The sequence below is a fragment of the Schistocerca americana genome, chromosome 4, assembly GCF_021461395.2.
Source record: "Schistocerca americana isolate TAMUIC-IGC-003095 chromosome 4, iqSchAmer2.1, whole genome shotgun sequence".
NCBI lineage: Eukaryota > Metazoa > Arthropoda > Insecta > Orthoptera > Acrididae > Schistocerca > Schistocerca americana.
In genome coordinates, this window is record NC_060122.1 from 615963237 (window position 1) to 615978931 (window position 15695).

The following is a 15695-nucleotide window of genomic DNA, read 5'->3' on the forward strand; positions in this document are numbered from 1 at the left end:
ATTTTGAAGTCTTGCATGCTGGTGTCAAGCCTTTATGCTAGCAGGGTGATGCCATTATGCTTTGCTGCATCCTACTAATATCAAAGAGTTACAGGCCTTTCTATGAAAGGTTGTGTGCTACCATAAATTTCTTCCTGATGCAGCCACAGTGACTGCAACTTTGTACTCTTTTATGCAAAGGTGTTCCTTTTCCCTTGTCACTGTCTGCAAACATACTTTTACTCTATGGAAGTAAAAATTGCACTTGGCAACTTCCTTGATTTCCTTCCAACTGAACCAACATCTTGTTTTGGCCACAGATGCCTTCCAGGATGGCCCTGGGGCCATTCTTGCACACAAGTACATGGACAATTCCACACACTTGTCTGCATATGCTTCTAAAACTCTTAATCAGATGCAACAGTGCTACTCACAGATAGCAAAAGAAGCCCTTACTATGGTGTATGCATTCAAAAAAGTTCTTGTTTTCCTTTATGGTTCTAAATTTAATTTTATTACAAATCATAAACATTTGGTTTCTCTTTTTCACTCTTTGGCATCTTTACTGGACAAATTAGGTCCACCTCCTGCAATGCTGAGCTCAATTTTTGTCATGCTATGAGATTCATTTCTGACTCAAGCACAACACTCTGTTGCAGATGCTCTTTTGCAATTGCCAATTGGCCCCAATCTGGCATTTGATCAAGATGAAATGTTGTGTTTTCATTTAGCTGTTGAAGCCCAAAACACTGTGGATGGATTTCCCATTACCAATTCTTGGACTTCAGCAGCTGTCATGGATGATCCTATTTTGTATCAGGTTGTTCACTTTGTCCAATGCAGCTGGTCAGATGAATTACTGGGCATCAGATCCCTTATGTAATTATTGTGCTCTTTGCCATGACCTCACTGCTCTTGGTGATGTATTACTGTTGGCCACTGAAGAGTCAACCCCCAGGGTTGTGTACACATCTACATTGTGACGAGACATCAAGTGCCTTCTCCACCAGGACCATTGGAATGTTTCTCATACAATAGTGGCCAGCCACCTATGGTGTGTTTTGGCTGGGTATTGACAATGAGATCACACACATTGTGTCAGCCAGCCCACAGTGTGGCACCCATCAAGCAGCACCATGGGCCTCCCTTTCCACATGGCCCACCCTTAGTGCCTCTGGGAGCATATTTGTGCTGATTTTCTGGGTCCCTTCCTTAGCTCCTTTTGGGTTGTGGTAGCTAACGCTTTCCCAAAATTTCCTTATGTGATTTGTTGCCAATCTACATTCACAGGAGCTTTGGTCAAGGCCCTTGCAAAAATCTTTTCCTTGGAAGGATTACTGTATACACTTAGGATGGACGATAGTCCACAATTTTTCTATTATGATTTTGAAAATTTTTGTACAAAGAGTGGCATCTGGCATGTTACAGTCCCTCCGTTTCATCCACAGTCAAATGGTGAAGTGGAGCAGCTGATCTGTACTTGAAAAACATGGATTAAAAAATACATCACATAGTCTTCTCCCTAGGAAGCCCTCGATAGGTTCTTGAGCTCAGGTAGGTTCGCTCCCATTGGTGACCAAAGCCTGGCAAAGCAGCTTCACAGCCGCCAGCCCTGTACAGTGCATCACCTGCTCTGGCTGACACCTGGCCACCCACCAGCACATGTCTCGCAGTGGTTCCATCTGGCTCTGCTGTTTGGGCCCATGGGCTAGGCCAGCGCCCTAAGTGGATACCTGTTGCTATCCATCACTTTTGAGGCCACAATCTCTGTTTTATGCACACCTCCAATGGCCTGGTGCCACAACAGTACAACCGGCTCCACCCTTGCATGACCAACCTTGTACCAGAGACTCTGCTGCCCCTGGTGTTGCCTCTGCCATCTGCACCAGCCCCTGCAGTGCAGTCTGTGGCCCTTTTGACTCCTGCACTCTCTTCATTCTGGATGCTGCCGCCTCCAGGTGGGGTGGTTAGTGCCAGGCCACCTCCATCTCTAGCCCCTGTTACTGCCACCACTGCCACTGCCACCACCATCCCCTTTGTTGTCTCTGCTAACCCTGTCATCGAGTGACTGACCGCAATGTACACTCATGCTCATAAATTAAGGATAATGCCGATACATGGTGAAACAATGCTCTGGTGGGCAGTTTGTGGGTTTAAATCAACTTGGGGTATGACCATGTGGTGCATTTGACCTGCGGTCGTCGCACGGTGGCGCTGGCAGTGGTCCACATATGCAGAGGTGTGTTGGTGCATGTCAGAGTATGGTGCAGCGAGTAAGTGTGCAGACGTTTTCAGACATGCTAATGGTGACTGTTCATTGAGCACGACTAAAAGAACACATATTGATGACGTTATGGAGGGTAGAATACTAGGACGACTGGAGGCTGGTCAAACACAGCAGGTCGTAGCACGGGCCCTCCATGTTACACAAAGTGTGATCTCAAGATTATGGTAACAATTCCAGCAGACAGGAAACATGTCCAGGCTCTACAGTACGGTACGTCCACAGTGTAGAACACCACAAGGAGACCAATATCTCACCATCAGTGCCAGCAGACGGCCACAGATTACTGCAGGTACCCTTGCTTGGAACCTTACTGCAGCCACTGGAACAGTTGTATCCAGACACACAGTCCACAGACAACTGAACAGACATGGTTTATTAGCCCGGAGACCAGCAAGATGCATTCCACTGACCCCTGGTCACAGGAGAACCCATAAAATCTGGCGTCAAGAACACAGTACATGGTCATTGGAACAGTGGTCCAAGGTTATGATCACAGATGAGTCCAGGTATAGCGATTCTCACCGGGTTTTCATCTGCCATGAACCAGGAACCTGATACCAACTCCTTAATGTCCTTGAAAGGGACCTGTATGGAGATTGTGGTTTGATGGTGTGGGGTAGGATTATGATTGGTGCATGTACACCCCTGAATGTCTTTGTCAGAGGAACTGTAACAGGCCACGTGTATCTGGATGCCATTTTGCACCAGTATGTCTGCTTTTTTCAGGGGTACAGTAGGTCCCACCTTCCTCCTGATGGATGATAATGCACGACCCCACCAAGCTGTCATTGTGGAGGAGTACCTTGAAACAGAAGATATCAGGCAAATGGAGTGGCCTGCCTGTTCTCCAGACCTAAACCTGATCAAGCACATCTGGAATGCTCTTGGTCAACATATCACTGCACACCTTCAAACCCCTACAACATTTCAGGAGCTCTGACAGGCACTGGTGCAAGAATGGGAGGCTATACCCCAGCAGCTGCTCAACCACCTGATCCAGAGTATGCCAACCCATTGTGCGGCCTGTGTACGCGTGCATGGTGATCAAATCCCATATTGATGTCAGTGTACATGCTCAGGAAACAGTGGCGTTTTGTAGCACATGTGTTTCGGGACGGTTATCTCAACTTATCACCAATACCGTGGACTTACAGATCTGTGTCGTGTGTGTTCCCTATGTGCCTATGCTATTAGCACCAGTTTTGTGTAGTGCCAGGTTGTGTGGCACCACATTCTGCAGTTATCCTTAATTTATGAGAATGAGTGTTCATGGACGTGACACCCCAATCAATGATGCTTGGTTACGATCTCTCATGAGGGAGTGGGTGCCATACCTATACACGCTTGCACCATTTCAGATTGTATTTTCTGGTAAAGGCATACCTGATCCAGCAGTTGTCCCCTTCTGATGATTACACAGACATCTCTGCAGTGAACAATTTTCCCCAATGGGGAAGGAGTGTAGTAAGCCTACACAGCGAGTGCACACAATTTCTGGCTTATCATTTCCCATAAGGCCAAATGTCATGGTGAACCACCAGCTAAATATAAGATACAAACAATAAACTCCACCTTTGACAAAAAGAAAAAAAAAAAAGAAAAAAAAAAAAAAACCACGCACACTGGTCAATGCTGCCAGTATGCAAAAAAAGGTAAAGTTAAAATGTAACTTGTATTTTACAAGTGGCTAAGTGGTTAAGTGTCCTACTATCAAGCTAAAGCTCTGGAGTTCAATTCCCAGTTGATTCAAGTATTTTTTGTTATTTTTCTTTCACATTTGGTAATGTGAAAAATACCAAATGCATCATGGTGCAGAGTTCACACTAAACTGTAGGTCCCCCTACAACTAGCATAGTAAGTTACTTCAAAGTTGATGAGAAGGCAAGGGTGGAACAGCTCCAATAGGACCACACTTAGTAAAGCAATGTGGTGTTCAAACCAACCTTGAATTCAAGGAAAGTTTTACCTCACTTTCCCACATCCTTCACTTTATATTGCATAATACTGAGAGTAAAACAATATTTTGATTGAAAGGCCAATTATTTTATTTTAATGAAATTAGTTACTGACAAATTAATGTCAGTTTGTAGTCCTTACACTTTTCTCCATGTTAGTTGATTATACACACATTCATTATACATACAACACAATACATAAATTGTTTGTCTTATATTTGTGCTTTTAACTTCAATTTATCAACTGTGTAATTACTGCAACCAGAAATATACAGAAGTTTAGCATTATTTACTTGTGCAGTTGCCTTTATTATTTTGAAAAACAAAAGTTTTGTTCAGAAAAGTAATATATAGTCCCTTTCAATAACAACACTATTTTCAGTCAGAAAATGGAAAGCATTGACTTGTTCAGCAATAAACTACATGTAACCTAAGTATTGTTTAATTTTTATATCACTGTGTCTCAATAAAAATACATCCCCAACATATTAAAGAGCAGCTTTACAATTTAGTACTGCTTAAATCTTGCTAATATCATCTAATATTTAAATATTATCAGAGTATACAAAACATGTCTAGCAGTTGTTTGAAAAATCCAAAGTTCTACCTTTGCAACAATAAGTAATCAAAAATCAGCAAAATTATAATTTTGAACATTTGTGACATGTTAAAACTGTGTCCCTGAGTGGGATTTGAACCTAGATCCACACCCTTCATGGGCTGTAAGTGACTGATTGTGCTATTTGAGCACTCCTTTTGGACTGGCTAAAAGTTTCAACTTGCCACTAGTTCCTGTCCTCCATAATTTTCATTCTCAAAGTGGAATGTTGCACTTTCAGATTGCATACCATTACTTTTGGATGTAGGGCGAGGGGGCTGGGAGATACGCCATGTGTGCTGTGGTGTACTAACAGCAGAGTACAGATAACTATATAAAATTATGCCAAATTGTACTCTCTTTCAGGATCAACAACTGGCCATAAAATATATGCACAGAACATAGAAGAGATAGTTTAATCATGGTCCAAATTCTGCAAAGTGCTTGCACCAATATGCAGGTAGCCTCTAAGTAGTACATGGGGTTAAATAACCATAATTTCTAATAAAAGTGTGTTTTATGACAGAACATGTAGCAGAAGTGTCATATTGCAGTGCTCTGAAAAACCGTTTTCTCAAAAGCTACAGGTTGAAATCCTGACTATCCTGCATGTTACAAGTAAAACTTACCAGAAAATGCTCTTTCACTAGACTTTATGATGATGAATCTGTGGTCTATTGCTCATGCCCCCCCCCCCCTCCCCCAACTCCCCCTGTATTATATCTACTATCAAGTACACAGATGATCTTACTCCTGCAGAGAAAAAATACATACTGCTGCTTAATTTTGTTCACTGTGTTCCAGATATTTCATTTTTAGCTAGTGAGTCACTACATTAGTACCATAATAATACATTCATTTTACAATGTATATTCATGCCAAATGGGAGAAAAATGAAGGATTTTCTTTGGGTAGGGTAGCATGCATCTGGTATTATGATTTATTTATGTATCAGAGACTGCCATCCTGTCAGCAGACCACTATACAACTGCAGTAAGAATACTATGCAAGTATTAATAGTTGTAGTAGAACTGTTTTTAAATATCAAATCTTCGGTATATATAATGCAGTTGGTATTCATAAACTTACTCCATTTGTGTTAAACATATCACATATATATGTGTAATGCATCACATAAAGTAGAAAAATGTTCTTTATTTTATTTACTTTCAAACATTAATGGCTCTGAACAGTGCAGTCCATTATGGATATAACAAAACCGAGGTTAATGTATCCACAGTGGATCATACAGTGCACGAGCTGAAAACATGTCACTAGACATAACATGTTTTGTACCTGTTCTTCATATTTAATGGACCATTCATAAAGAGGAAATTCATTTATTAATGATTATAAGTTAACATATCATTGTAAGAAACAGCTTTTATTTCATAAAAAACAGCAATTATGACTACCAATGCAATATTCAAGCAATCAATATGTAGTTTTATTGTAACATCATATAAAACTGTTTTGCTAAAATGCTTCAGTTGGGAAGCATGTAAATAAATGAATCAATTACAATTTATCCATCAATTAACTGGTTCTAATACTCTTTTAATGGCTGATGTATTTCAGCTAGCAAAAACAAATAGCAGATTCATAGGACAGTCTAAACACATGCCACATATAGGAATTCTCTAACTTCACCTTTGCTAATTACTACAAATAAACACTGGCATAAAAATATGAAATAAATGGTAGTACAAAATGGCACTTTAATGTGTGCTATTTCAAGGGGAATTTCTGCATTATGAACTATCTATCAATAATCCAAAGGCAGCACATTTTAAAATTTAAATCAATTACCTACAGCTTGGGAACAATGCACAGATTGCAGTATTTTTAATTACTACAATAATATTCCAAACATACATAAAACAAGTAAGTTCATGAATTATATGTAGGATGAATTGTGGAATCTATGTTTCATGGTATTTTCTTTTTTCATAAGTTTTCCTCAGTTTTGTTACAAACACACATTCCAGCAATACTGCACACACAGCTGCATGTGCAGGTGTGAAGACTTGCTTGCTCATTACTTCTCATATCTTACTGGCGGTTGCGTCGGCCTCCTGTGGAGAAACACATTTTAGTGAAACAGTTTCACCTAATTTATTCGTCATGTGAAATTTGTCAACTGGTGTGTTAAATAAAAATAATAACAAAGACAAATACTTCATGCAAAATAACTCTTTTAATTTGCCTATGGTACCATATATTTTGACACTCCACCAACAAATATCTATTGGAAGTGCTTTTTCTCCCAATATTTTATAGTGGAAATGATGTCTTTAACATTAGTAGATATTGTTCATATCTTTATTCTGTAAAGTGTGACCATTTATCCTTGTCTCTTGCATATTTACATGTTAACAGAATGACTACTCATCCCTGTTTTAATAGTAGTCCACAAGTATGTTACCTGACTCCTCATATTTATGATAGCTTCCACTGGTGTTTCCTGATTCCTCATATTTATGATAGCTTCCACTGGTGTTTCTAACTACAATTTCAGCTGCTATTACAGGAGTTCTCCTTTTGCAGCTAATTCTGAATGATTGCCTATATCTTTCACTTAGCCACTTATTCCATTAAATGCATTCCAGTCAGCCTGCCCCTCTGCAAGATCTTGCAGGTACCTAATACTGATTCACCTCTCTCCACAAAAAAATCTTATTCTCCAATTTACAGACAAAATTCATTACAAACTGTTCCAAAGCTGAAATCATATTTCATTATTATATGTAACAGAGTGTATGTGTTTTTGATGTGAAAAATAACACCATATACATTTTGGTGTTACACATGCATGTAAAATTTAATGTTTTAATCAAAGCCAATGAAAATACTGTATAATCGTACAATATTAATAGTGGATATATTATATACTAGCCTTTTAAACAATGGCTTTGCCTGCTGATGGAAACAGGACATATAGTCCATAACTCTCCTCCTCCTTCTCTCTATCCCTGACCTTCCCCCCCCCCCCCCCCCCCCTCTGTCTGTGGATCGGCTTCTCCCCTCACTCCATTCCATATTCTTTGTTCATATCCTCCTCTCCCTCTCTCTGACCATCTCCTTCCCCCACTCACCTCTATCTGTCCATCTCCTTTTCCCATCTCTCTGTATTCATCTCCTTCTCTCCCACTTCTCTCTAACTATCTCATCCTCCCCCTTGCTCTGTCCATCTCCTCCTCTCCCTCTTCATTCTCCCCTTCTATGTCCTCATCCTCCTCACTGTCTGTTCACTTCCTCCTCCCCCCTCTCTCTATCCATCTCCTACTCCCACATCTACCTGTCCATCTCACCCTCCTCTCTTTCTCTGTCCTCCTCATCCTCATAACAAACTTGTCATGCAGGGCAGCCTAGATGTCATGGGGTTACCAGACCTTTTCACATCCACCCACATCTCTGTGGGAGGTAGATGGTTCTTATCAGGACAGTACTTCTTCCCACACAGTAATTACAGGATGTTCCTCTCAAAAGAGGCTCCACAAACATGTTTATCAATTTCACTGGAACTGCACCGTGTAATTTGTGATGTCTGATGTGGCAACACTGCACTCTTGGAACATCATTCGATGCAACAGTGTGTTTCCATGCATAGCTATAGCTGGAGCTCAGTGTTTAATGTTTAGTGGCAATTGCAATTGCTATTGTGTCGAAGAGCACATCTTTCTCATAAAACAATATTGAATTACTGGTTCCATTAAGACATGTCAGTAATGTTTGTTGAAGGGTTTGGTGATCAGCATATACTGTGTAAATGCTGCATGCAGAAGTTATTGAACAACATGGAGAGCACTAGAATGGTGCTGGGTCTTCACGGGTGGGGGACAGCTGCCATTATCAGAAGGAAAAGTGACTGACGTGAAATGATTACTGGTGTCTCCTGCATAGTCTGATTAGTGTTTATCTTAGGAATGTGGAATGTGATGGAGCACATGTCACAGAGCTGTGAAGAAAGCTAGCATGTATCCATACAGGTTTACAGTTGTTCACAAACTGAATGTCAATGACAAAGATAGAGACACATTACATTTTGCCATTGATTTCAGCAATTTATTGCTCAGAGGCCAAGAATATTGCAGTACACATGGTTGAGTGATGAGATGTGGTTTCACTTCTCTGGCTATGTAAACTCTCAAATACACATTTGTAGTATAATGAAAATCCACATGCACTGGTCCACCAATCTCTGCATTCACAAAAGACTGACATGTTCTGTTCAGTATCACCGTGTGGCATCATTGTACCTGTTCTTTTTCTTTTTAGTCTACAAATGCAGTTTACATCAGAATGTTTTGGGAATTTATGAACCAGTTGGATAATGAAGAACTTACCCTTGGCTGGTAACAACAGGATGGTGCCACATGCCACACGTCTCAAGTGGCTGAGATTGAATCATTTTTCCCCAGCAGAGTGTTTTTGAAAGGACTGTAGCTCCCCAAGGTCACCTTAATTAAAACCACCTGACTTTTTCCTCTGGAAAGGTATACAGGAACAACCCACACAACTTGGAAGATTACAAGAGATCCTCATCTGTGAAATCCAGGCAGTAGCTCAAAGGTCCTGGCAGTGACATTCGAGAAACTACAGCGTTGTGTTCAACAGTGTTTACAAGTTGACAGTGGTCACTTCCAGAACTTTTTGTGATTCATTTCTATTTCCCCATGAACACAGTACAACATGTTAATTTCATTTCATTTCCTGTTTTCTTATGCAAAATCTTTAAGTGTAATTTAACCAAATTTTTGTTTGTGGGGCTTCTTTTGAGTGTGACACCCTGTAGTATGTGTACCACATTTGATTGAAATTGATCCAGTGGTTTATGAGGAGACATGGAACACACACAGCATTTAGTACTGACAGGTTTGTCAATATAAATAAATGTGCAGTTAACTGTACCTTCCAGCATGCATTACAGTGTTCCAGTTTATGAATCACAGGCTGTAAATACACAATTGTAGCCAATTATATTGTAACAGATAACGTTTCCTACAGCTGACTGATACTCTGGGTAACATGTTAGTATGAACAACTTTTCTGGGAGAACCTTCAACTAGCTAAACCTTCAGCAGTTGCAGTTATGGAGGCATTACAGCCAAACTAGTTGAAATTTTACACAGAGTGCAATTTTGGCCTGTAGATAATCCAACCATCTATTAGAATTTTAGAGATTTGATAAGACTGTGTCAGGATAAACTGACATGTATTTATATAATTTATTATTTTTCAAATTAAAACATTATTCTAATGAATAATTGCCATATTAATGAGTAATGGTTCTTAATATGTGTCTAACTGCTATATAATTCCATCTTTCCACATTTCACAAAAGTGAGAAGAGGAGGAGCTGTGAAAGGGGGGAGGGGGGGGGGGGGGGGGGGAGCACTGGCGGCATAAGATCAAGGTTATGGGTTTGAGCTCCAGTGGGACACATACTTTTAATCTACCAGATAGTTTTTATGTCATTCTGCTATTGGCATAGTATTTTTATGCTTAGTATATAGTTTCTGCTTTGTCCACAGTATCTCACTTGGAATCAACAGATGTCACTATCATTCACTTCCACATGCGAATATAGTGTTCCTATGTCATATCATTAGAGCTATTCACTTACCATATTTTACTAGTGAATAGATCTGAATGTCTTCACTGAATTCATTCATTACTTACTCATGCTTCAGACAAAGGTTTTGGAATTATGGCTCTGATTCACAAACGAACATCTGAACTGAAAGTTATTGCCCTACTTAAAAGCATTCACAAGTTACTACTTGAACAACAACAATTGTTTGAAACTTTCAGGCAGATTGAAACAACCACACAGTTTTAATTTATCAAGAAGTTTTACCACAGTGCACACACTGCTGCAGAGTGAAATATTCACTCTGAAAATAATATGTTAGGCTGTGGTTAAGCCATTTCTCTGCAATATCCTTTAGTCTGGGAGTTCACGCTCCGTGAGATAACTATCGTGAAGTTTGTAAAGTAGGGGAGAGGTACTGCCAGGAGAAAAGCTCTGAAGATGGGTCATAGTCATGCCTAAATAGCTCAGCTAGTAAGAACACTGCCCACATAAGGTGGGTTGCAGGTTTGAGTCCCGGTCTGGCACACAGTTTCAATCTGGATGAAAATTTCATAAAATTGAATGCTCCACTGCAGAATGAAAGATTCATTCTGGAAACAGTTATTTACTTTCAGATGAGCATTACTCTGAGATAAAACAACTTTGTTTTTAAAAACATCACAATTGTTTTCTTACATCGTGCACTGGCATCAAGAAAAGCAAAGCGTTCCAGGGTATGCTATTAAGATAAAAGGAAATATTTCAATTTTTATTCAAGCTATGTGCACATGCATTCCATGCAAAACATACATAAGTACTAAGTCTAAAATAACTAGATTATCTTTATTTTAATATTTTGAAGGGCATTAAATTGGGAAGCAAATTCCTTCAGTCTTCAAAAATTCTCTCTCTCTCTCTCTCTCTCTCTCACACACACACACACACACACACACACACACACACACACACACACACACACACACACAAAATGTGTGTGTGTGTGTGTGTGTGTGTGTGTGTGTGTGTGTGTGTGTGAGTGAGTGAGAGAGAGAGAGAGAGAGAGAGAGAGAGAGAGAGAGAGAGAGAGCTGGCTGGAGTGCACTAGTAATTATAAAATACTATCATGCTATTTATCCCTATTTCCTATTTGTGTTTGTATAGGTACCTATTAATTCAACTATCACAATCACTGTTATTGGAGTTATTCGTAGTTATAGCAAACTGCCTTTTTTCCAATAATTTGACTCCAAGACTTCTAAAATCTGTATTTTGTTGTTGCATGTATTGTTGAGTAAAGATGTAGTGATTACTTGCACAGACTGTTGTTAAGATTAACTGTATTAATCTATGTTGATATTACTGCTATTTACATACAATATTCCTGTTGTATGAGTATGGCTTCATTAATGCAACAGTGCTGTAGGTTATCTTAAATAAAACTTTTAAAAATAGAAGCTTAATCTTTTTATAACATCCGATTTACCTCTGAAAATACTATCAATGAATGAAGACAAATGTAATCCCATTTGACAAGCTTTTGCAGAGATCAGAAAACAGTCTGATAGTTTAAAATGTATGGCTATTCACTGGTATCAAAAGGATGTAAACGTAAATGTTTGCACAGTAATGGATTGATTGCTCTGCAAGATACATTGCAAACTTGTATATTATGATACCATCAGTTGAAATAATATTTCTCAGTGTTAATTTAGTAAGCCTCTAAGTTAACAGACCAATTGCTCACTGTATACAAGCTACACATTGTATAAAGAGCTGCAACTATGTTACTTATTTTTTCTTGCGCTGATATTCACGAATTAATGTGGCAAGAACATTGTATGCTGTCTTGTCTTTTAGAAATATTTAATTACTTCTCTTATCTGACACAGACACCTTAGATTAGATACAGATTATTTTCCTTATCTGTATGTTAGATCTGCAAGATACTTTGTGTGATTTACCTTTTCCAGCCTTAGCACCTTTGCTTTTACACTTCTTAGTTATTTGTCGGCTCTGTTCACATGAGGGGTCACTGTTGGCCTTAAGAGTGTCACTCCGTGACATTTGGTTTTGGGGGGAACACTCGCTCCATGTGCCTTTCTCATAACGGCAGGCTGCAGCAAGAATGGGCAACCATTAATATTGCCTTTTACTACAATTCTGTTATTGCACTCAACTACACAACATAACAAAACAACAAAACAGTAAATCAAAACCACAGCAGTTTTTAAGGCTGCTAAATTAAGAAGACACTGATTTACACCCATTTCACCAATAGTGAATCACTATATGTATACAACATCTTATTAATGTAATACTGCAGTCACATTTCAAACCCTATTATGAGCTTCCCCGTATTGAAATATGCAATGATACAACTGAACAAATAAACATGTGCTGTGTCTCATACTTCAATATATTTAAACATATAAGTTCAAAAATAGTGTTCCAGTCATGTATGTTTTGGTATGGAGGAGTATAGAATTTCATATGGCCCAACACGTGTGCAAACAGTGACAAATAAAGTGACAAGCCAACCTATAGGAATGGTGGGACATGATTAAATCTTTCCCATTCTCCTCCCGAGTTTTTTGCCAAGGATATTTTTCCAGCTGCTATTTATATTGTATGGGGAACAAGGTTAACTGATATTTGAAAAACTCAGAGAAGAGATAAAACATCATTGCAAAATGGAGTTCACATTACCTGATCATTATTAAAATAATCACCTAATTCTTCTTTCAAATTCAGAGTAATCTTCAGTATTACACCAAGAAATGTCTTCATTTATTCTGATGAAACATTTTTTTCCATGAATGCCACAATGAATTTTTTGTTAGTGGAGCCACCGTTTGTATTTTTCTGTTGCCAACACATTTGTTATGGTTACAATTTCACAAATAAAGCAATCCATAAAATAGAGCTGGGAAGATTCAAGTTCAGTTGTTGTTTGGCCACCTGCAGGAATCATGAACCCCTGTTGTTCGAGTGACAATGGAAACTTTATACGACCAACATCAGGAAAAACCTGTCATTAAAATCTGGTAGACTACACATTATTGTGTCTTTCTTCTTCATTTCTAATTTCACATTACCAGGGATTTATGACTGCTTTGACAAAAAGATAGTTCTTGCTCACTCTCACATGTAAACTCTTCTTCATCCTCAGTACCTTCTGAAACAAACTCTGTAATATCATTGCCAATTATACCCCTTATGCCTGCCATCTCCATACAAGCAAAAACTGTACAAAAAGGACTGAATTACTTGCATGTGTCTAAGCACTTGACCTAAGCACTTGGCCTAAGGGGGCTTAGGGTGAGAACAACCTGTGACTATGTCCTGATGATGCTGCTGTATATGGGAAAGTGTCATCATTGGAAAACTGTCGGAGCATACAGGGTGACTTTGATAGAACTTCTATTTTGTGTGATGAATGGCAGCTTGTTCTAAATGTTGAAACATACAAGTTACTGCAGATGAGCAGGAAAAATAATCTTGTAATGTTCAAATACAGCATTTGTGGTGCACAGCTGGACACAGTCATGCTGATAAAATATCTAGGTGTAAATTTGCAAAGCAATATGAAATGGGACAAGCAATAAGATTTGTAGTAGGCAAATGGTCAACTTTAGCATAAATGTAGTCCAAAAGAGTGTTAGATGTCATTCAGCATTGGAACCAAATAAGAAAGTCTGTACTTTGGATGAGGTCTGATGATGGAGTGAAAAGTGTTGAAAGCCCATAATAAATCTGAGTTTTGTGAACTGAATATCACCTTCATAAAATCTAGTACTGGATCTTAAGGCTTAATAATGTAACTTGTACTTCTGTGCAATATTTCAATCTCAGATCATTTCAGCTGCCAAATTATAATTTTTAGCTAGGTTGTCTTCTGAGCAATTGTGTTCAGTGAGCAAATGCATGTACAGGGTTTTTCACAATTCATGTTACACACATCTAGAGGCTGTAGAGGGGACTTAGTAGATCAAGTTTTACACAGGAACCCATGTCTGGAAGCGTCATCCAATGACACTATGGAGTGTCAGAGTTATAGAACCGGCACCTGTAAATATATGAATATACAAGGTGAGTCCGTAATGAAGTTACAAACTTTTTAGAATGATGAAGGAGGATAACTGTATCGATTTGAGATAAGGATATTGGTACTGTTAACAAATGAGTTGAAAGTTATAAGTGAAAACCATTCTCATACCTCTGACAAAGGAACACTGTTATTACTGAGATTGTAGGATAGGCAGCTTTCAGAGTTGGTAGTATGGATCAAAACATGGAAAAAATGTCCAGTAAATGTGGGCTCTAAAATTCATAACTGAGGAGCTAGGAGCACATGTTCATCTTTGCTACTGTGAAACACATCTTCTTTACTGAACAAGTGCTCATAGTTCTTAAGGTGTGAATTTTAGAGCCCATGTTTACCAAACATTTTTTCTTGTTTTGATGCTTACTAACACCTCTGAAAGGTTTCTACCCTACAATCTTAGCAACAACAGTACCAGTACGTGCATTCCACTGTCGGAGATACCAGAAGAGTTTTCTTTTATAGTTTTCAATCCGTTTGTTTCTTGTACAGGGAACCTTGCCTCAAATTGATATATTTATCTTTCTCCATCATCCTAGAAAGTTTATAACATTGTCACTGACTCAGCTTGTTTATACATACATTTACAGGTACTGGCAACTATAACTTTGTTGCTCTGTAGCATCACTGGGTGACGTTTCCAGACATGGGTTCCTGTGTAAAACATTATCCACCAAGTCCCTTCTACAACCTCTAGAAATGTGTAATGTGAATTATGAAACACCCTGTATATAGCTTGCACTTTTGGCTTTTGTGATACTGCTCACTGGGATAGCTTTCAGCACCATTTTAATGACACCAAAGGCAATTCCTGTTATTATTATTCATATTTTGTGCTTATCATAGTTTTACCCGTGTATGTTTCCACTGCTTATGGTGCTAATTTGACTACTTGCTTAGTCTGCTTGTTGTTTTTTAGTTGCTTTCTGATTGCACTTGTTAGTAGATTTATCCTTTTAGCAAATGGATGGAAAGTGTGCTTGTTGTGTGCTGATACATGGTGAGTTGGTTGCTGTCTAGAAACAGTAGGAGCTGCATTTGCCACAGCTGACAGACTTCAGGCTGCTGCCATGCACTTCTGTGGCTGCTGGAATTCTTTGGAAAACACGATGACACTGTCTTTTCTGATGTGCAGCATCTTATCAGTTTATCCTCACTGATAGGTGAGTGGTGGACAGAGTTGGATTCATATACCTTTG

The 15695-nt window shown here is 38.9% G+C and overlaps 1 protein-coding gene across 1 annotated transcript in view; it reads right to left on the minus strand.

The window, feature by feature from the left end:
* Positions 1-6768: 6768 nt before the first annotated feature.
* The window catches only part of LOC124614013, a 167817-nt gene continuing 158890 nt past the window's right edge, over positions 6769-15695 (minus strand). Inside the window, exons 4-5 of the mRNA XM_047142828.1 lie at positions 12356-12508; positions 6769-6894 (exon numbers count right to left, since the gene is read on the minus strand). Coding sequence (XP_046998784.1) covers positions 6872-6894; positions 12356-12508 — 176 coding nt within the window. The 3' untranslated portion in view covers positions 6769-6871. The remainder of the gene's footprint in view (positions 6895-12355; positions 12509-15695) is intronic.